This window comes from Fistularia commersonii, chromosome 7 (assembly GCF_037954325.1).
Source record: "Fistularia commersonii isolate RoL2024-O1a breed Wild chromosome 7, RoL_Fcom_v1.0, whole genome shotgun sequence".
Lineage (NCBI taxonomy): Eukaryota > Metazoa > Chordata > Actinopteri > Syngnathiformes > Fistulariidae > Fistularia > Fistularia commersonii.
Window position 1 is genome coordinate 2,367,501 of NC_141290.1, and position 21,331 is coordinate 2,388,831.

Below are 21,331 nucleotides of genomic sequence, written 5' to 3' on the forward strand. Positions count from 1 at the left end.
TGATATTTTCTGCATCAGGACCTTCTGGCTGTGGGTTACCATGACAGCGACAACATGGAGCTGAGCAAAGGCCTGATCTGCTGCTGGTCCCTGAAAAACAAAGTTTCTCCACATTTCTTCGCATGTGCTGGACACGCAGAATCAGAATTGCTTTATTTGCAAAGTAATTTTTCCAACTGGAAGGGATTTGCTTCGGTCGACGGCGCTAAACAGACAACATGCAACAGGCATTAAATAAGAGGCCATCGACGTTGGTTGTGCAAAATGAGGAAAGGAATGGAGAAGAAGACATTTCTCAAAAGCCCACGGTGACATGAAATTAACAAAATATTCATCATAATAGAGTGCAAATTCACAGTATAGTGTGGTAATGAAGTATAAGACATAAACTGATATTTGAGAGGAGCAGCTGAGGTTTTATTTTTTTGCAGTTTAGCGCAAAGATCAGTTAATAGTACCACAATGGTATATTGTGCAATAGCAACATGATGGTTTTCTCTGTGCAAAAGTAGCAGTGGTGCAAAAAAAAAAAAAAAAAGTGATAATATTTCGATATATTATCTGAGTCCAGTTCACCCGGGGACGATTGATGCATGTAAGAAATCGAGCGTCTTTATGGTTATATTTTAGAAAAGTTGTTCATGAAATCATATATATGATCGAAATTTAAACAAAAAAAAAAAAATTGAATCGGAGTAAATCAATTTCAGTCAAACACTAATGAATTTGACTCAGCAGCGACCCCTAGTGGTGAGACGAAGAACTGCGTCTGGTTTGATTCTTGCAGTCGGGGGTTGAAAAAAAACAAAATTTTCTTTATATCTGGTCCATTTTTACAAAAACTTGTGCCTGATATTTTCTTCATCAGGACCTGCTGGCTGTGGGTTACCGTGACAGCGACAACATGGAGCTGAGCAAAGGCCTGATCTGCTGCTGGTCCCTGAAAAACACAACGGTACTTTCATTCATTCATTCATTCATTCATTCATTCATTCATTCATCTTTTTTTTTTTTAATCACCTGTTTTGTTCCTTCCTCAGTGGCCGGATCGCGTCTTCCACTGCCACAGCAGCATCACGTCATTGGATTTCTCCGCCACCAACTCGGACAAGCTGGCAGTGGGGATGTTCGACGGCACCATCTCCATCTTCAGCGTCAAGAACCGGGCCAACACCGTATGCCTCGCCAGCAGCAAGTAATCTTGGAATGAATGTTTAAAAACAAGACAGAAAAAAAGGCTGCTTTGTTTTTTTTGTTTTTTTTTTTATGTTGACTCTGGTTCCGTCTTCCCCTTCCTATAGCGAGTGCATGGAGAGGCACCTGTACCCGGTGTGGCAGGTCACCTGGATCAAACAGGAGAAGACGGCGCTCGGGGAGCACAGGAAGGAAGCCCTGATCTCCGTGTCTTCGGACGGCAGGATGAACAAGTGGTTCCTCTGCAGCTTCGGCCTGGACTGTATACTCAGCACCACGGGTGAGCGTCATCAAAACTGTCTAGAGTAATCTGAAATCCAAACTGTACGGCCAAAAGTTTCGCCCTGACTCGCGTATGAACCGAAGTGGGTCCATCCTTTGAGGCTATAAGAGCTTCAACTCTTCTGGGAAGGCCGTTCACACGTTTCTGGAGTGGGTTTTTTAACCATTCCGCCCTGAAGCGCGATCGCGAGGGCGCAGCATTTTTTGAATGCTGAATCTTTGAATTTTCAATCTACAATCTTGAATTTTTGAATCTTGAACTTTGAATCTTCAATCTTGGAATCTTCAATCTTGAATTTTTGAATCTTTGAATCCTGACTCTTTGAACATTTGAATCTTGAATCTTTGAACATTTGAATCTTGAATCTTGAATCTTTGAACCTTTGAATCCTAAATCCTGACACTTGAATTTTTGAATCTTGAATCCTTGAATCACAACTTTGAATCCTGAATCTTGAATCTTTGAATCTTTCTCTTCAAGCTTGAATTTTTGAACCTTGTACCTTTGAATCACAACTCTTTGAATCCTAAATCTTGAATCTTTGATTCTTCAATCTACAATCTTGAATTTTTGAATCTTGAATCTTTGAATCTTCAATCTTGAAAAATTTGAATCTTTGAATCTTGACTCTTTGAATCCTGAATCTTGAAACTTGAATCCTTGAACATTTGAATCTTCCGTTTTTAATCTTTGAACCTTTGAATCGTGAATCTTGAAACTTGAATTTTCGAATGCTGAATCTTGAATCTTTGAATCCGGGATCTTTGAATCCTTACTCTTTGAATGCCGAATCTTGAATTTTATGAATTTTCAATGTACAATCCTGAATTTTTGAATCTTCAATCTTTGAATCTTCAATCTTGAATCTTCAATCTTTGAATCTGGGATCTTTGACTCCTTGCTTTTTGAATGCTGAATCTTTGAATTTTCAATCTACAATCTTGAATTTTTGAATCTTTGAATCCTGACTCTTTGAATCCTTAATCTTGAAACTTGAATCCTTGAACATTTGAATCTTCAATTTTTAATCTTTAAACCTTTGAATCCTGAATCCTCAAACTTGAATTTTTGAATCTTGAATCTTCAATCTTTGAATGCGGGATGTTTGACTCCTTACTCTTTGAAAGCTGAATCTTGAATCTCGAATTTTCAATCTACAATCCTGAACTTTTGAATCTTGAACTTTGAATCTTAAATCTTTAATCGTCAATCTTGAATTTTTGAATCTTTTAATCTTGACTCTTTGGATCTTTGAATCTTGAATCTTTGAACCTATGAATCTTGAGTCTTGAATCTGTGAATCCTGAATCTTGAATCTTTGAATCCTGAATCTTGAATCTTCAATCTTGAATCTTTGATTCCTGAATCTTGAATCTTCAATCTTGAATCTTTGAATCCTGAATCTTGAATCTTTGAACCTTTGAATCTTGAGTCTTGAATCTTTGAATCCTGAATCTTGAATCTTTGATTCCTGAATCTTGAATCTTCTATCTTGAATCTTTGAATCCTGAATCTTGAATCTTTGAATCCTGAATCTTGAATCTTGAATCTTTGAATCTTGAATCTTTGACTCCTGAATCTTGAATCTTTGAATCCTGAATCTTTGAATCCTGAATCCTGAATCCTGAATCCTGAATCTTGAACCTTTGAATCTTGAATCTTTGACTCCTTACTCTTTGAAAGCTGAATCTTGAATCTTGAATTTTGAATCTTTGAATCTTGAATCTTGAAACTGTAAGAAAGTCATACCGGTAACACCCTTCGGGAATCAACAATTATCGCTCTTTCGAACCACGTCTGTTAAAACGATATCGTCCGACCGAGGCTCGGAGCTCGGAACCGACCTCTGCAGCTGTCGGACGCGTCTACAACGCGACACGTTGTCGTTCCAGTTGAGCTGAAAAGGAAGGCAGACGGAAACAAGTCGGACAAAGACAGCGACATGTTTTCATCCATGAGCCCCGGAGTTTGCCTCAATTTCCACCCGAAGGTGAGCAGCCGCTCCGCCGTTCAGCTTATTTCTTTGCATCTCCTAATCTTGAGTGTCCTCTCCTGCACCTCCAGGACTCCAGCATCTATCTGGCCGGAACGATGGAGGGCTCCATCTACAAGTGCTCCGTCTCCAGCTCCAAGAACTTCCTGAATTCTTATCACGCGCACTTGGTGAGCGACTCCGGGAGGTCGGGGATCAAACTAACCTTCTGATTGGAGGGAAGCAGTTTATATTGATATGTAAATATATACGTTCATGAATAACAACGAATGAGTGAACTCTGTCATGAACCCTACCGAGTCGCTTTTTCACCATTTGATTTAAAAATGCTGTGTTTCAGTCAGATTTCTTCAAACGTAAAACAGCTCAGAAAGAAGCATATTTAATTTAAAAAAAAAGTTGTTACAGCCTTACCTTTACTTATGAACGAAGGCCAGGTGCCGCTTCTGAACAAAAGTATCAATAACTTGGTTATGGAAGTTGTCCTTGTCGTCCTTTAGTTAAAAAATATTACATGAAATATGAATAATTATTTTTTTCATTTAACATTTTTTCTTTCAAAGACTGGCAGGTGAGGCACGGCTTCTCCTGCCTCCCCTGCCTGCACCTCGCTGGAATGGTTGCATGCTTTTAGATGACACGCAAATGACACATTGAATGTTGTATGTTTCTGTATGACACGTGATTTAGGGGGTGAATGTTGCATGTTTCTAAATAACACGTGGATGAGAGGGTGAATGTTGTATGTTTCTATATGACATGTAAATATTGTATTTTCCATATGGCACGTGAATGAGAGGGTGTATGTTGTATGTTTCTATATGACATGTAAACGTTGTATGTTTCGATATGACATGTAAATGTTGTATGTTTCTTAATGACATGCGAATGTTGTATGTTTCTGTATGACATTCAAATGAGAGGGTGGATGTTGTATGTTTCTATGACATGTGAATGTTGTATGTTTCTATAAAACACGTGAATGAGAGGGTGAATGTTGTATGTTTCTAAATGACATGTAAATGTTGTATGTTTCGATATGACATGTAAATGTTGTATGTTTCTTAATGACATGCGAATGTTGTATGTTTCTTAATGACATTCGAATGAGAGGGTGAATGTTGTATGTTTCTGTATGACATGTGGATGTTGTATGTTTCTATAAAACACGTGAATGATAGGGTGAATGTTGTATGTTTTGATATGACATGCGAATGTTGTATGTTTCTGTATGACATTCGAATGAGAGGGTAAATGTTGTATTTTTCTGTATGACATGTGAATGTTGTATGTTTCTATAAAACACGGGAATGAGAGAGTGAATGTTGTATGTTTCTAAATGACATGTAAATGTTGTATGTTTCGATATGACATGTAAATGTATGTTTCTTAATGACATGCGAATGTTGTATGTTTCTTAATGACATTCGAATGAGAGGGTGAATGTTGTATGCTTCTGTATGACATGTGAATGTTGTATGTTTCTATAAAACGCGTGAATGAGAGGGCGAATGTTGTATGTTTCTAAATGACATATAAATGTTGTATGTTTTGATATGACATGCGAATGTTGTATGTTTCTGTATGACATTCGAATGAGAGGGTAAATGTTGTATTTTTCTGTATGACATGTGAATGTTGTATGTTTCTATAAAACACGTGAATGAGAGGGTGAGTGTTGTATGTTTCGATATGACATGTAAATGTTGTATGTTTCTGTATGACATTCGAATGAGAGGGTGAATGTTGTATGTTTCTGTATGACATGTGAATGTTGTATGTTTCTATAAAACGTAAATGAGAGGGTGAAAGTTGTATGTTTCTAAATGGCATGTAAATGTTGTATGTTTTTGTAAATGACATGTGAATGAGGGTGAATGTTGTATGTTGCTATATGACACATGAATGAGAGGGTGAATGTTGTATGTTTCAATATCACATTGTGAATGTTGTATGTTTCTATAGGACATGTAAATGTTGTATGTATCGATATGACATGTAAATGTTGTATGTTTCTATATAACATGTGAATGTTGTATGTTTTTGTAAATGACATGTGAATGAGGGTGAATGTTGTATGTTTCTAAATGACATGTGAATGTTGTATGTTTCTAAATGACATGTGAATGTTGCATGTTTCTAAATGACATGTGAATGTTGTATGTTTCCATATAACACGTGAATGAGGGTGAATGTGCTGATTGGTTCCCTCTCTCCTGTGTGTCGACCCCCCCGTTTCCCCCCCAGAGCCCCGTCAATCAAATCGAATGGTCTCCGTTCGACCCCGAGGTTTTCCTGAGCTGCTCCTCGGACTGGACGGTCCAGCTGTGGAAGGAGGACCGGTCCGACCCCGTCAACACCTTCACCTCCACCCAGACCGCCGTCTTCTCGGCCAGGTGGTCGCCGGACTGGCCCTCGGTGTTCGCCGCCATCAACGAGCAGCAGGTGGAGATCTGGGACCTCAACTTCTGCTCGTGAGTCGGACATGATCGTTTATCTCTGGATGACGTGTGAAAGGTTGCGTGTTTTTATATGACGCGTGAGTGAGAGGGTTAATGTTTGTTTACCTCCATATCAGACCGGGGTATTTTACGGCCCGTTTTGCTTTTTTTTTTTCCTTTCTTTGAATATTTTCATAAGTATTTATTACGTATTACGTAATAATATTAAGTATTACATCATGATTTAAAAGTTGAAATAAAATGCTAAAAAAATTAAATATTTAAATTGCAATTTTAATTATATTTATAATTATATAATTATATTATATTATTTTTATTTTCTTTTTTATTTTTATTTTTATTTATTTTTTTTTTTTATTTAGGGTTAGATGGAGAAAGTTGATTCGCTGTGGCGACCCCTGAAGGGAAAACTGGAAAGAAGAAGATATTATTTTTTATTATAATTTTTTAATATTATTAATAATATTAAATAATAATAATATTATATAATTTTATATTTTATATTATACTTAGTTAGCCCACGCATAAAAAATAAATTAGAAATATGGCCAAAATAATTGCCCGCCCCTGATCTATATGATGTGTGAATGGATGTATGTTTTTTAAATGACACGTGAATGAGAGGGTGAATGTTATATGTCTAATATGAAATGTAAAAATGAAAATTAATGATCATATAATTCGATGTAAAATATGATCGAGGGTGAATGTTGTATTTTTCTATCAACAATGGCAATGACAGGGTGAACAGTTGTAAATTTTTATATGATATGTTTATGAGAGGGTGAATGATTCTCTTTAAAATAATGTGAATTTTGTTTACCTCAATGTGACATGTAAATGTTTGCATGTCTCTTCATGACGTGAATGGCTGTATGTTTTTTTATAACCTGTGAACGTTTATATACTGCTCAAAAAACATAAAGGGAACACTTGAACAACACAATGTAACTCCAAGTCAATCACACTTGTGTGAAATCATAGTGTCCACTCAGGAAGCAACACAGATTCATTTTGACTTGTTTTAAGGACATTACATCAAAGTTGGATCAGCCTGGAGTTTGTTTTTACACTTTAATTTTGAGTGTGATTCCTAATCCAGACCTCCATGGGTTGATACAATTGATTTCCATGGATCATTTTTGTGTGATTTTGTTGTCAGCACATTCAACTGTGTAAAGAGCAAAGTATTTCATAAGAATATTTCATTCATTTAGATCTAGGATGTGTTTTTTAAGTGTTCCCTTTATTTTTTTGAGCAGTGTACAAGGTCACCATGAAGCGATGGGGTCGGATTATTTTATCCCCGCCGTTTAAGGGAAATCCGACGTAATGGTGACGCAAAGGGTCAAAGGTCAAGCTGGAATGTAATGTAAACAAACGTCCCGCCTTCAGGTCGGACCCGACGCTGGTGCACAAAACCGTCCCGGGCGTCACCATGACGGCCCTGCTGTTCGCCAAGGGGAACAGCTGCGTGGTGGTCGGCGACACCGACGGCCAGGTCAACTACTACAAGCTCAAGAATCTGCGGGCGGAGAAAAACAAGCGGGTAGAAAAAAAAAAAATATATATATATATTATTCAATATTTGGTTATTTTTCTGACATCGCGGACGTTCATTGGTGAGGATCGATGTGTGTTTTGTTTGGTCTTTCAGGTGGAGAGCGCGGGAGACGCTAACCCAGAGCAGCAGGTAAGCGCTTCATCTTTTTATAAAAATTTAAAAAAAAAAGGCAGACGGCTGTTAAACACTTTCAAAATATCCTAATATAAGATATCCCGATTAAAGGGCAAAATTCAAGTTATAGACTTGTTTTGGAAAAAGGGAAATATTTGGTGAGGTGAAAATGCGTGAATGCCGAACATTCATCCATTAACATTAAATGATTTTTTTAATTTTTTTTTTAATTCAATTTTTTTTTTTTTTTATCTCAAAGGGCACACGAATCTGATCTTGTTACCCGAATCACTCTGTTTTTCATATTAGAATACGACATAAAATGAAGAAAAAGTCTGTCTGAAAAAAAAAACAGAAAAAAACAAAAACAGAAAAATTAAATTAAAAATCATTTGAAACATTTAGTATTATTCACTAAAAAATGCTCACTATGAACGTCTAAATTCAAAAGCATGTGAACAGGAAAATAACACTAACAGTGATGTTATTCAGTACAAAACAGTGAAAAACACAGGGTTTTTCATTATTTCAATTATAGACCTACTTCAAAAATTGGAAATAGAATTTCGGAAAAAAAAAGATTTCATTATTGTTTTGATGACAGAGGCTTTGGGCCGGCGTAAATGTGAAGACGGGCCGAATTTGGCCCGCGAGCCGAACTTTGGACACCTTGTTTACAACATATCAACATGCAGTTATTACTATATATATCGTGCAAACTCACGTCATTTTACATGACCCACGAGTCTAAAAACGTCTAAAATAAAGAAGTCCGCTGATGAAAATGAGGGTGACACCCCTGCTTTATATAAATGCTATGGCAGAAATTGAAATTATATTAATTTTGTATCTTAATAAGCAAAAAAACGTGAGTTTGTCGTCTTTTTGTGAGTCATCGCCGCCGCCTCAGATGTGTTTTTGATTCAGGATGAGCCGGCAGAAATATATTAATACGACTCCGCTCATAAACCCGAGTTTAGTGAGGAAATTGAAATAATTTATTTTCATTCACTCATACGAGCGTTCACCCTCTCATTCTTACATCATAAAGAGACGAATAAGAGAAAATAAATGAATGAAATATAAATAAGAAATAACTAAATCTATCTATGTGTACATATATAGGCGGCACTTATATTAAATATAAATAAAAATATAAATGAAATAAATAAATAAATAAAATAAAAATAACAAAATAAATCTATGTGTACCTTTAAAAGGGCGCGCCTGTCTATAAATAAATGTGAATAAAAGTACAAATGAAACCAAATAAAGAAAATATGAGTAAAAAATAACAAAATAAATCTATGTGAACACATATATAACACTTGTCCATAAATAAATATAAATAAAAACATAAATAAATAAATACATATTTTTTAATATAAATATTATAATATATATAATAAATAATAATATACATAATATAATATATAAATTATAATATATGTTTAGATATTTTATATATATATATATACACACATATATATAATCTATATGTACACATATAAGACTCACTTGTCTATAAATAAATATATATAAAACTATAAATGAAAAAAATGCATATGTTTTCTGTATATATATATAAAAAATAAATAATACTATATATTAAATATATATATAAATAACTAAATAAATGTATGTGTACATATATTAGCTGCACATGTCTGTAAGCCGCAGGTGTCCACGTTGTAACATGAGATATTTACACAGAACCACTTTTTAAATTTTTAATTAAATACATCCACAAATATGTACTGACAATGCTTTTTTTTTTTTCCAAACAGCGCCCCGATGAAAATAATAAATAACGCAAGGAAAAGTCCACCCAACCACCCATCCATTTTGGTTAGCCCGAAAAAAAACAAACCTATATTAGCCGCATCGTTGTTTAAACCGCAGCGTTCAAAAGCAGCGTCTTATAATCCGGAAATGACGGTATGCAGAATATAGAAGCGTTCGCCCTTCACGGTTTGCAAACAAACATGCATTCCTCCGGGTCAAGGCGGCGTCGCCCCTGCCGGCCTCCCGGCCTCCGAATCTGCGTCTCCGTCTCGCAGACAGAGCCTCCTTTCACTGGGACAAATCTCATAATGTTCTCGCCGGTCGGAATGTTGACGAACGCGCGACGCGCTCCTCGCATTCCGCCGCCGAAACGCGACGCTGTCATGGGACGACCCGGCGCGAAACTCTAAATACATAATTGGCTAAATGTGACTTCGCTGTTCCGTTCGGAGGAGGTGGAACGGAAAACTGTTGCCGAAAAAAAAAAGGACGGGTTCTCGGAAGGACACGGTAGAAACGCAGACGATAAACAAAACCGTTGTCCGTGTTAAGATAAGATATTACTTTATTTGTTTGCAGCGCGACGGTAACGGTAAATGTAAACAAATGAGAATTTAAAATGACCAAAACGTTAACAAAGATAGGGACGGATAACAGAACAACAACAAGGATGAACAGGATGAGAACGGAGTGACAAGGAATCCCTTGTTGTCACCAGATCACCCTGACCCGTGAATGGATGAGTGGATGCTGCATGTCGGGTGCATGGAATGTTTGTAGGCTTCTACAAGATGCATGAATGAATGAATGAATGAGTGAATGAGTGAACGAATGAAAGCGGCATGTCTCTACAAGAGGAATGAATGAATAAATGAATGAATGAAAGGTGCATGTCTCTACAAGATGCATGAATGACTGAATGAATGAATGGATGAATGAATGAATGGATGAAAGGTGCATGTCTCTACAAGATGCATGAATGACTGAATGAATGAATGAATAAATGAATGAATGAAAGGTGCATGTCTCTACAAGATGAATGAATGAATGAATGAATGCTGCATGTCTGGAACGCCTGAATGAGAGGGTGACTGTTTGTAGCCCTCTACAAGATGCATGAATGACTGAATGAATGAATGAAAGCTGCATGGCGCTTTAAGATGAATGACTGAGTGAACAACTGAAAGCTGCATGTCTCTACAAGATGAATGAATGAATGAATGGATAAAAGCTGCATGTCTCTATAAGATGAATGAATGAATGAATGCTGCATGTCTGGTACACATGAATGAGAGGTTGACTGTTCGTAGCCCTCTACAAGATGCATGAATGAATGAATGAATGGAAGCTGCATGTTGCTTTAAAATGAATGAATGAATGACTGAAAGCTGCAGTTCTCTATAAGATGAATGAATGAATGAAAGCTGCATGTCTCTATAAGATGAATGAATGAATGAATGACTGAAAGCTGCATGTCTCTATAAGATGAATGAATGAATGAATGAATGAAAGCTGCATGTCTCTATAAGTTGAATGAATGAATGAATGAATGAAAGCTGCATGTCTCTTTAAGACGAATGAATGAATGAATGAATGAATGAATGAATAAAAGCTGCATGTCGCTTTAAGATGAATGAATGAGTGAATGACTGAAAGCAGCATGAATGAATGAAAGCTGCATGTCTCTTATAAGTTGAATGATGAATGAATGAATGAATGAAAGCTGCATGTCTCTACAAGATAAATGAATGAATGAATGAATGAATGAATGAATGAATGAAAGCTGCATGTCTCTACAAGATGAATGAATGAATGAATGAATGAAAGCTGCATGTCTCTACAAGATAAATGAATGAATGAATGAATGAATGAATGAATGAAAGCTGCATGTCTCTACAAGATGAATGAATGAATGAATGAATGAAAGCTGCATGTCTCTACAAGATAAATGAATGAATGAAAGCTGCATGTCTCTACAAGATAAATGAATGAATGAATGAATGAATGAATGAATGAAAGCTGCATGTCTCTACAAGATGAATGAATGAATGAATGAATGAAAGCTGCATGTCTCTACAAGATAAATGAATGAATGAAAGCTGCATGTCTCTACAAGATAAATGAATGAATGAATGAATGAATGAAAGCTGCATGTCTACAAGAAGCATGAATGAATGAGTGAATGTTTGTCTGTCAGACGCATGAAAACAGTGAACGGTTGCACGTCTGTTACACGTGAATGAGAGGGTGAACGGTCAGACCTAGGAATAAATGAATCCATTTTTTGTTCTTGAATCTCAGACGTATGAATGAATGAGTGAACGTTTCTTTTCTCTATATTTGCACGCCTGCTACGCGTGAACATTAGTATCTATAAGATGTATGAATGAATGGCTGCATTTCTATAAAACATGTGAATAAGTGAGTAATTTTATGTCTCTATAAGACGTGTGAATGTTTACGTCATGAATGAATGAGTGAATGTTTATCATGAGTGAATAAATGAAAGCATGAATGTAACTTGACGCCGCCACAGTGCGACCGTCTGTCCGTCTGTGTATTTTGAGTTTACATCCCTTTTTTTGGTGTGTGTGCGTCCTTCACGACCCATGACGCGCTTGTGTTCTGTGTGTGTGTGTGTGTGTGTGTGTGTGTGTGTTTCAGGTTCAAGAGGAAATGAAGCTGGACTGAGAGGCCGGAACCTTCCGCCGACGTCCGTAGCAACGGGATCCGCAATCATCTTGTTTCCGTATTTACTCATTTCAGGACGAAACGTTTCCTTTTTATTAAAAACACAGCGGCTCCAGAACAAGCTTTTACAAATGTTGTTACACTTCTGGAAAATAAAGTAAATAAAATAAAAGTTGCATTTTTACACTGTTCAATGCAATCATTTTATTAGATTTTTAGATATTAGACTTTGTTTGTATGTTTTTGAATGTTTCCTATCGCATTTTTTTTTTATTAAAATAAGCTGAGATTTCTGACTCTGATGTTGCAATTAAATCCAAATAAAGATTCATGAACAAATGACTCGGAAAAGGGACGAAATTGACAAGCACATCGAACACATCAGTACGAGATTGATTTCACTGGAATATTTTTAGATTCCAGTGGGATTTTTTTTTTTAAATATTAAGCTAGAATTTGTTTTTAGATTAAATTAAAATACTTTGAGTAAAACTGGAATATTTTAGAAATTAAACAAAAAATAAAACTTATATTTATATTATACATATATATATATATATATATATACATATATATTATACAACATTATTTAACTGTGATTAAAATATTACTACTAAGCTGCAATTGATTCCTTTATTTTCATAAAAATAAATAGATAGATAGATAGATAGATAGATAGATAGATAGATAGATAGATAGACCTGCTGTGTGCGTGCAGAAGGCGGAGCAGGATCTGCGCACGCAAGCGCAGACGCACGCGGAGGCTGGCCTTGTGTGCCACACCCCCCGCCCACCCACACACACACTCACAAACACACACAAACACACACACTCACTCACACACTCACACACACACACACGGAGCAGTTGTCCGCCGCGGCAGGAGCGTGCACTTCCGGGTCCGATGATCGAGGTGTCGATCCCGTGCGTGGAGCGGGAGGAGGACGAGTCCGGCAAGACGAGGAAGGTGAGCGCGATCGATTTTCCAATCGATCGATCGATTGGCCGCGTTTTTTTGTGCACACGCGTGCGTGTTTTGACGAAAAACTAAACAAAACAGGTCGTCCAGGTGAGCCAGGTGGCCTGCAGTCCCCCAGGTGACCACTAGGGGGCGCTCATACACCCCCCCCCCCGACCATTTGACCATTTGAACAGATTTAAAAACAGATTTGCTTTTATTTATTTTTTTTTACCCGTTTCCAGGACTTAAGTATAAATAGTAGAAGTATAAAGTTGTAGAAGTATAAATTCTGTTGCTGTTTACATTATGTTTTCATATCTATTTAATTTTTGCACACTTTTCTACCCTAAAATGCTGCTGGGACAATTGAATCACCCTGTCGTCGGATCAGTTAAGTCTCTAATGTTATTTAAAAAAAAAAAGATTTTTTTTTTTTTTTTAATTTTTTTATCATAATTTCCCCTTTTTGTATATCATTGACAAGCCATCATATTTGGAAATCATTTTTTAATTCATTTTTAAAAATCATTTACTAATTTTTCTATATATTGTTGAGAAAACCATCTTATTTCAAAATATATTAATTTATTTATCATGCATATTTAATTCTTTTTTTTTTTATTTTATTTTGTTTATAAATATCGTTGACAAGCTACTATATTTAAACCAAAAGATTTGTTCAATTCTTAATTTACTTGTTTTTTGTATATTTCATGGATGAGGAAAGTTTTGGCTGCTTATAAAACTTTCTCATAATTAAAAAAAAAAAAAAAACATCTTATCAAAATCAGCTTTTGTAATTTTTATTTGGTAATTACTCTCTATTTACAGGACTATCTCAGAAAATTAGAATATTGTGATAAAGTTCTTTATCTTCTGTAATGCAATTACAAAAACAAAAATGTCATACATTCTGGATTCATTACAAATCAACTGAAATATTGCAAGCCTTTTATTATTTTGATATTGCTGATGATGGCTTACATCTTAAGAAAACACAAAAATCCTATCTCAAAATATAGTATATCATGAAAAAGTAATTTTTGTTTTTTTAATTGCAGAATTTTAATTTTTTATTTATTTTTTTTATTTATTTTTTTTTAATTACAGAAGATAAAGAACTTTAGCACAATATTCTAATATTCTGAGACAGTCCTGTATAAGCGTATCATTTGACGCAAGACGACATTTGACGACGTCGGAGGAAGAAAAACAAATCGTGGCTTCGGACGAAACCGACGTCTTTTTGTTGGGCAGCTTTTCCGGGTGGAGGTCCTGTTCCACGAGAGGAAGCATTACGTCCTGAAACGGAGCGGTGAATTCCAGGCCCTTCACAAAAAGGTACGCTTCCCAAACTAATAAGAGACGAACTATTCTCAAATGTGAATTTGAGAATAAATGGCTGTACTTATAGGTTTAATTCCAAATCCAAAAAAAAAAAAAAAAATCAACAAAATGTCACATGGCATTTGTAATGTGATACAAGAAATCTTATTAAATATATTAAATCTCCTAAAGCGTTTTAAACCCGTTACGTCTTAGCTACCATGTGTCTGGTCAAATTTCATATCAGGAGATTTTGTTTTCAGGAAATTAGACCTTATTCATAAAAGCTATTATATATAATTTTTAAACCGTTAAAACGCAGTGATTTACTATATTGGCAGGTTTGTTTGCTGGGTATATGGTGTGAATGGTTGCATGTCCCTAAATAATAAATGAATAAGAGACTAAATGTGTCTTTATATGACATGTGAATGAGAGGGTGAATGGTTGCATATCTTACATTTATGAATGTATGAATGATAAAGGAAATAGATGGTTTTATATGACGTGTGAATGATTCATAAATGTATGTTTTTGTGAATGAGAGGGTGAATGGCTGCATGTCCCTAAATAGTGAATAAATGAATGAATGAATGAATGAATGAGAGGCAAAATGTCTTTATATGACATAAATTCGAGAATGAATAGCCAAACTACGGCCCGGGGGCCGATTACAGCCCGCCTCCGCATTTTTCCCGGCCCCTGAACAACACCAGAGATGAATTATGATTTTTTTTTAATTTTTTTATTCTGGCCACGTCATCGTGACTTGTACATGCATAGAACATATCATTCCTGGACATGCCAGTGTCAAATAACACGGAATAATGGTGAAAAGTTTAGGTAAGAGAAAAATAGATTCAGAATCGTGGACAAACGTTTATTTTTTTTGTTCAGTTCAAAGAAAAGGCTGTTTGTCTCATCTGTCAAGAGATGAGACAAAGATATTATTCATTGATAATGCTATTTTTTAATCTGATTTTTTTTTTTTCATTTTGGTTATGTGTGGCTTTCTGGAAAACAATAAATGTTTACGTTTGGACACCTCTGCGATCGTCACATTTTTTGTGACAAACTGGAAGTTATTTGGCCCTTGCAGGAAAAAGTTTGGATCTATACCATGTCTGAATGTTCGTATATATTTATCCGATGTCTGAATGGCAAGATGAATGAATGAAATAGCTCATAGCACAGCAGTAGCGTTAGCAACAGAGATACGAAAACAAACAAGAAGAGCGTCTCTCTGCGCCCGGACGATTAACAAAAAATCCAAAGTCCAAGCGGCCAGATGAGTTGGAGCTTAACGGAAGATCGCTTCTTTCACTTTCAAGCTCAGGAAGATCATCCAGACGCCCGACTTCCCGAGTAAGAGGAACCCCCACCTGAGGACCAAACCCTCGGAGCAGAGGAGGCAGGAGCTGGAAGATTACATCCAGGTATTTGCATCGTTTTCAAAAAATGTCATTCTGGCTGTGTATTTAGCCCCAAAAATGTACTTAACCTCAAAAATCATCATTAACTGTAATTTACAGACTTTTTCTTCTACTTTTTCTCACACAGCGTAAACACAAATACGGCTAATTTATGGATCTGAAGCTAACGAGCGACATGCCGCTAATATATTTAGCCTTGTGTCATCCGGCCAATGAAATTAAATGCATGAGTGTTGTTTACATGAATGACATCTAGAGCGGCGAAGAGAGAGAGACTAAAAAATGCATGATGAAGGAATTTTGAGGCTGAAGAAGACGACTTTACCTGCTGGGCTACTTGCTAGACTTAGCCAGCTAGGCTACTTGTATTTTCAATTTTTTTAACCAGACAGGCACGGTTCAGGAAAAAAAAGCATCTATGGTACGTATTTAATTTTTAAATTTTTTTGGGAAAATATCTCATGTTGCGGTTTATCAACAACATAAATGTTCAATTATTTTTCTTTTCAAATTCAGTGGGTGCAGCTTATATTAAGGTGCGCTCAATAGTCTGGAAATTATGGTGCGAAATCCACGGACAGTGCGTTTGATGGCGGTTAGCTTGCAATAGCAATAGCTTCCCGTCCCGTGACAGGGATCACGACATTTCCGCCGGTGTGAACAGGAAAAGAAGATAACCCTTCCCTGGTCGACGTCCCTGTTCTTATTTTTCGTTTCCCAGGACATCATCTATCAATATGAAGACGTACCGCAAGAGCTACTGGACTTCCTGCATGTCAAGCACTTCCACACCGGGAACAAGATCAGCAGCATGGAGTGAGTCCTCTGACTGGGACGGGACGGGGTCGTTCTTGCTATTATTAGACTTTTCTATTCATGGATTTGGGACAGGGTTGGAGGCGGAGGCAGCAACATAACAGAAAACGAACCGTCCCATAGGTCACGGGCGTCGAACTCGAATACACGGCGGGGCGAAATTTAAAAGTCGGTACGAGTCGAGTGGTTCGGCGTTTTTTATTTTCGTTTGGTTTGGAGAGAAAGTGTTGTTGTAGACGTGGAGCTGGAAAAACGACGAGAAAGTGGTCAGTATGTGACGCGAAAGGAAGTCTTCAACATTCCTCAGGCGGTTGACCCATTGGGACGAGAATGAGCTACGAAAAGCAGCTTTTCCTTATTTATTCCTTCCGCATTTTCTCCCGGATCCTGGATCGGTCCACTCTTTCGAGCGCACATGGCGGGAGCTCCATCTGTTGTCAATGCCAGGAGTTTATCTCAAAGCAGGCCCATTTCATTTAGGCATACCGCTTCAAAGATACCCTTGTTGTACCATCTTAACCCCAAAAGTTTGGCGCAGATCTGAGTCCGCTCCACGGATAAAAATCGACAGCTGCGCAGTATCAGAAGTGTTGCTGCTCTCTCCACGAACATAAACCCTGCCTCCCACCTGTCTTGAAACCCCCCGTTTTCAAAATCCACCTTTGGTTTTGGGGGTGGAAGGGTAGCTGACAGTTGACAACAGGTGACTCAGCAAGGCCAGTTGATGAGGGGGTAGGGAGTCGCGCTTGCCGCCACTCGATTGACGCGCCTCAGCACTCCTACCAGACTCGTACACTCGTGCTTGCAACAAATCGGCAGGTCAGCTCTAATGGTAATTAAAGATTATCCTGCGGGACAAAAATAATCCCCAAAAATGGCCTTGAGTTTGACATATGTGCCATAGAGTGAAGGCAGGGGCGTCGGGCCTTATATAGCATGCACTATTTTCAGTTGGGGAAGGAGATGTGCCTGTATAAATAACGTCCTGGTGGGTTTTAATCTCCTGAGACGGATTCCCGTCATGTCACAGGCCAGGGGTGTCTGAAAGTTTTGTAAAGAGGGCCATACTTGGTGAGGGGCCGACCATTCAGCCATTAACATTAAACTAATTTGTGATTTTTTTTTATGGCAAACACATACATTTCATGTCTTAACACAGAACACAAATCTAAAATGTTTAACCCAAATCGCTCTGTCTTTCATATTTGAATACCGTATAAAATGGGGAAAAAGTCTATCCGTCACTATTAACATGCTCACCATGAACTTCTAAATTCAAAACATGTGAACAGAAAATAGATAAAACAAATTAATACATTTCAATTTTAAACTCGGATCAAAAATACAAATAGAAAGACAGGCTGCAGGACACAATTAGATTTTATTATTGATTTGATGACAGCGGCTGTAAATTTGGTGTAAATTTGGACACACATATGGGCCGGACTTTATTCTAGATAGATACATATACTTTATTTATCTCCATAGACGAAATTCTTTTGTCACATTAGCGTAACAGTTATAAGTGTCAATAAATATATGTATTTATTGAAATTTATTGTCAAAAAATAGTCAGGTGAGGCAGGAGAGGCCCTGCCTCACTTGCCAATCTTGGAAAGAAAATTGTAAAATGATAAGAAGACTTCAATGGTTATATTTATTAGTGATTTGCACGATAAAGGTATTTTTCATTTCACTTTAACAGTTTTAGATCTGTTTTACTTTCAAAATGGCTGGATTTTCACATTTAGTGTTCAAATACCGAGCAGAGACGTGCGGTGAGGCAGCGGACTGTCGAGCCTCAACGCAGATTGCCCAATGACGGCTGACTGCCGGCATGCTCTGCACCAAGACCGTATTTCTTACTCTCTGAATGTCGCCGTTAAAATGTTTGAACACTTTTGCGAGATGAACTACCTTTTTTTTCTGTCAGCAATTAGTTTGTTACCAGAATCACTGAGTGAGGCACGCAGTTCTCCTGCCTCACTCAGTGATTCTAGGGGGCGCTTGTGATTCCAGAACTCATCTCACGAAGATCTCCATCATCCCGACACAGACAAGAAAGTTGAAAAACGCAATTTGCGTCAAGAGTAAAACTCCAGTTGTGGAAAATATACAAGAGGAAGAAGCCTGGGGTGTTTCAAGTGTTAGCATTAGCCGCTAACCAAGTTGGACGCAAAGAAAAAAGCTTGACAATAAAAGTGGTGGTTTCCTTTCTGAAATAATTGAGAGTTTTATGTGTGTGTGTGTTTTAGATCGCTTGACGCCCTGGACAACCGGGATTGCAGGTAAGTACTCGAGTATTTGTACTTGGAGTTTGTCCTGTTGGCAGCGTCTTTGCTTACCGTTCAGCGTTGTGTTTCAGTTTCCGGCTTCAGCAGCAGCGAGTGATGGGTTTTTTTCAGGATCCCTATCTCTCTGATCGCATGTCAGGTAGGAGGTCACACACACACACACACACACACACACACACATTTTCTTGTAACTCAGGTTTCAGAAGAAACACATTTCCCTAATCACTGTTTGATGGAATATAAGAAAACAATAATGCCCAACAGAAATTATAAAACAACCAAACAAAAAAAACATTGTTGACAAATATATATATATATATATATATATATATATGTATATTGTATTACTATTTTTAACCAATTTTTCACTTTATTGTTTCTAAAAATGTGTATTTTTTGTTTATATATAAATATATATATATGTGTTTGTGTGTGTGTATATATATATATATATAAAGTTTAAAAAAGTTCAAAAATATATATACATATAAAAAATACATATACAATTATTATTATTGTTGTTTTATTGTTTTTTTAAATAATCTAATATTTTATTTAATTTTTTTTTTTTTTTAAATTGGTGTATGTTTGTACGGTGTCCTTTAGTGTCAAGTGAGGCACCTTAAATAAAATCTATTATTATTATTGTTATTGTTATTACTATTGTTATTATTATTATTAATATTAATAAATAAATAGATGTGTGTGTGTGTGTGTGTGTGTGTGTGTGTGTGTGTGTATAAACAGTATGAATGTATGTCTGTGTGTGTGCATATAGATATGTAAAGGGGTCATGTATGTATATTTGTATGTATATATAGTGTGTGTGTGTGTGTGTGTGTGTGTGTGTGTGTGGTGTGTGAATGAGAGGGTGAATGTAGTGACGCCATATGACATGTAATTTAAAAAAAAAGTGGAAATAAGTCATATAGATAATGAATGAATGAATGAATGAATACATATATATATATCAATTTTTTTTGAGGGGCATTTTTTGAACATTTATATTCTTTGCACATATTAAAACCTCAAAGCTGCACGGATGTGACTGAGCATGAAGGTAAAAACACAACAGTGAAGAGGCTTCAGTCAAGTACAAAAAGAATACACCAGATGTGACACCAAAGTGGGAAATGAATACAAATGAGGAAAATAACTTGGAAACCCTGATGTTCTCTCTGGTTTGAATTGTGGAAACTCTCCTGTGTTTCAGGCCTGCCAGATGTGGTGGTGGACGGGGTCCTGCAGGGCTTTTACCCCCGGGACGTCCGAGTCAGCTTCACCGCCCCGGCCCTCTTCCAGCCCCAGACCGCCACCTTAATAGGCCGCTGAGACGGCACGTGCAGTTTTTGTAAAATTAATTTTTCTTTTTTTTAATGCAAGCTGTTACCTCGAAATTTATTTTATAATTTCCCCATTTATGGGATTAATAAAGGATGGTGGCTTCTCAAGGATCGTGTGCACTGATGCAGGTCTATATTGTCCTGGAAAAGTTGTTTGAGTGAATGAGTGAATGAATGGTCCCCTTTTTGTTTACCTTTAGGCTTTTCCCTTCAAGAGTCACCACAGCAAATCAACTTTCCCCATCTAACCTTATTCTCTGTATCCTCTCTCACTCCAACTACCTTAATAATAAATAATAATACTTAGGTTTTCTATAGCGCTTATCATGATACTCAAAGACGCTTTACAAGTGAGAGACAAATGAAAAAGTACAAACATACAGTTATTGGGAAAGGCTGATTGGGGGTAAGGGGAGACTACAATACACGTAAATATAAAGGGGGAAAACAAGATTAGAAGGGAGAAAAATGTAGGTGATTTGGAAGGAAAGAAGTCTCGGGTGTTGTACGTGGTTTGGAAAAGGTGGGTCTTGAGGTTTTGTTTGAAGGACTGCAGTGAGTTGGACTCTCGGATGGCTGGGGCGAGGGAGTTCCAGAGGATGGGGGCGGCGATGGCGAAGGCTCTGCCCCCCAGGGTGCGGTACTTGGACTTGGATTTGAACTTCTCTGTTAACCCTCCAGCACACCTCGCCACTGTCTCACAGCGAGCATACATGTCCTGCACCAGTCTAACATACCTCTCTGCCACTCCAGACTTTCTCATACAATACCAAAATGAGTGAATGATCGTCTTTCCCTATATGTGGCCCCTGCGGAATAGATGAATGAATAAATGAATATCAGGTTTGACAAATTTCACAGGTTTCAGATTTCACTTTTAGCATGGAATAAATTTGACATTAAAATCAAATGGCTCACATTTCAGTACAACGTCAAATAACATGTCAGAAGCGTTCTTGTTACTGTTTTATCCGGTTCGACACACCTGTCTGGTCATATAAAACTCCCGCAGGTGTTTTAGCCTCCGTGTGCATTTGCTCATTGTGTCATTAATGTCAGGATTTTAATAAAG

The 21,331-nt window shown here is 37.0% G+C and overlaps 2 protein-coding genes across 2 annotated transcripts in view; both read left to right on the plus strand.

Moving 5' to 3' along the window:
* The window catches only part of dnai4 (dynein axonemal intermediate chain 4), a 21,133-nt gene extending 8,936 nt beyond the window's left edge, over positions 1-12,197 (plus strand). The window contains exons 9-17 of the mRNA XM_086148915.1: positions 869-955; positions 1,041-1,195; positions 1,302-1,474; positions 3,370-3,467; positions 3,542-3,640; positions 5,718-5,944; positions 7,328-7,481; positions 7,590-7,625; positions 12,060-12,197. Of these exons, the coding sequence (XP_086005041.1) occupies positions 869-955; positions 1,041-1,195; positions 1,302-1,474; positions 3,370-3,467; positions 3,542-3,640; positions 5,718-5,944; positions 7,328-7,481; positions 7,590-7,625; positions 12,060-12,086 (1,056 nt within the window). The 3' untranslated portion in view covers positions 12,087-12,197. The remainder of the gene's footprint in view (positions 1-868; positions 956-1,040; positions 1,196-1,301; positions 1,475-3,369; positions 3,468-3,541; positions 3,641-5,717; positions 5,945-7,327; positions 7,482-7,589; positions 7,626-12,059) is intronic.
* Positions 12,198-12,933: 736 nt separating this feature from the next.
* Positions 12,934-20,367, plus strand: snx22 (sorting nexin 22). Its single transcript, XM_086149110.1, has 7 exons — positions 12,934-13,053; positions 14,305-14,388; positions 15,705-15,809; positions 16,528-16,622; positions 18,878-18,910; positions 18,988-19,055; positions 20,130-20,367. Exons 1-7 carry the CDS (start codon positions 12,991-12,993, stop codon positions 20,246-20,248), a joined length of 567 nt encoding a protein of 188 aa, XP_086005236.1. The 5' UTR covers positions 12,934-12,990; the 3' UTR covers positions 20,249-20,367.
* Positions 20,368-21,331: the final 964 nt, after the last annotated feature.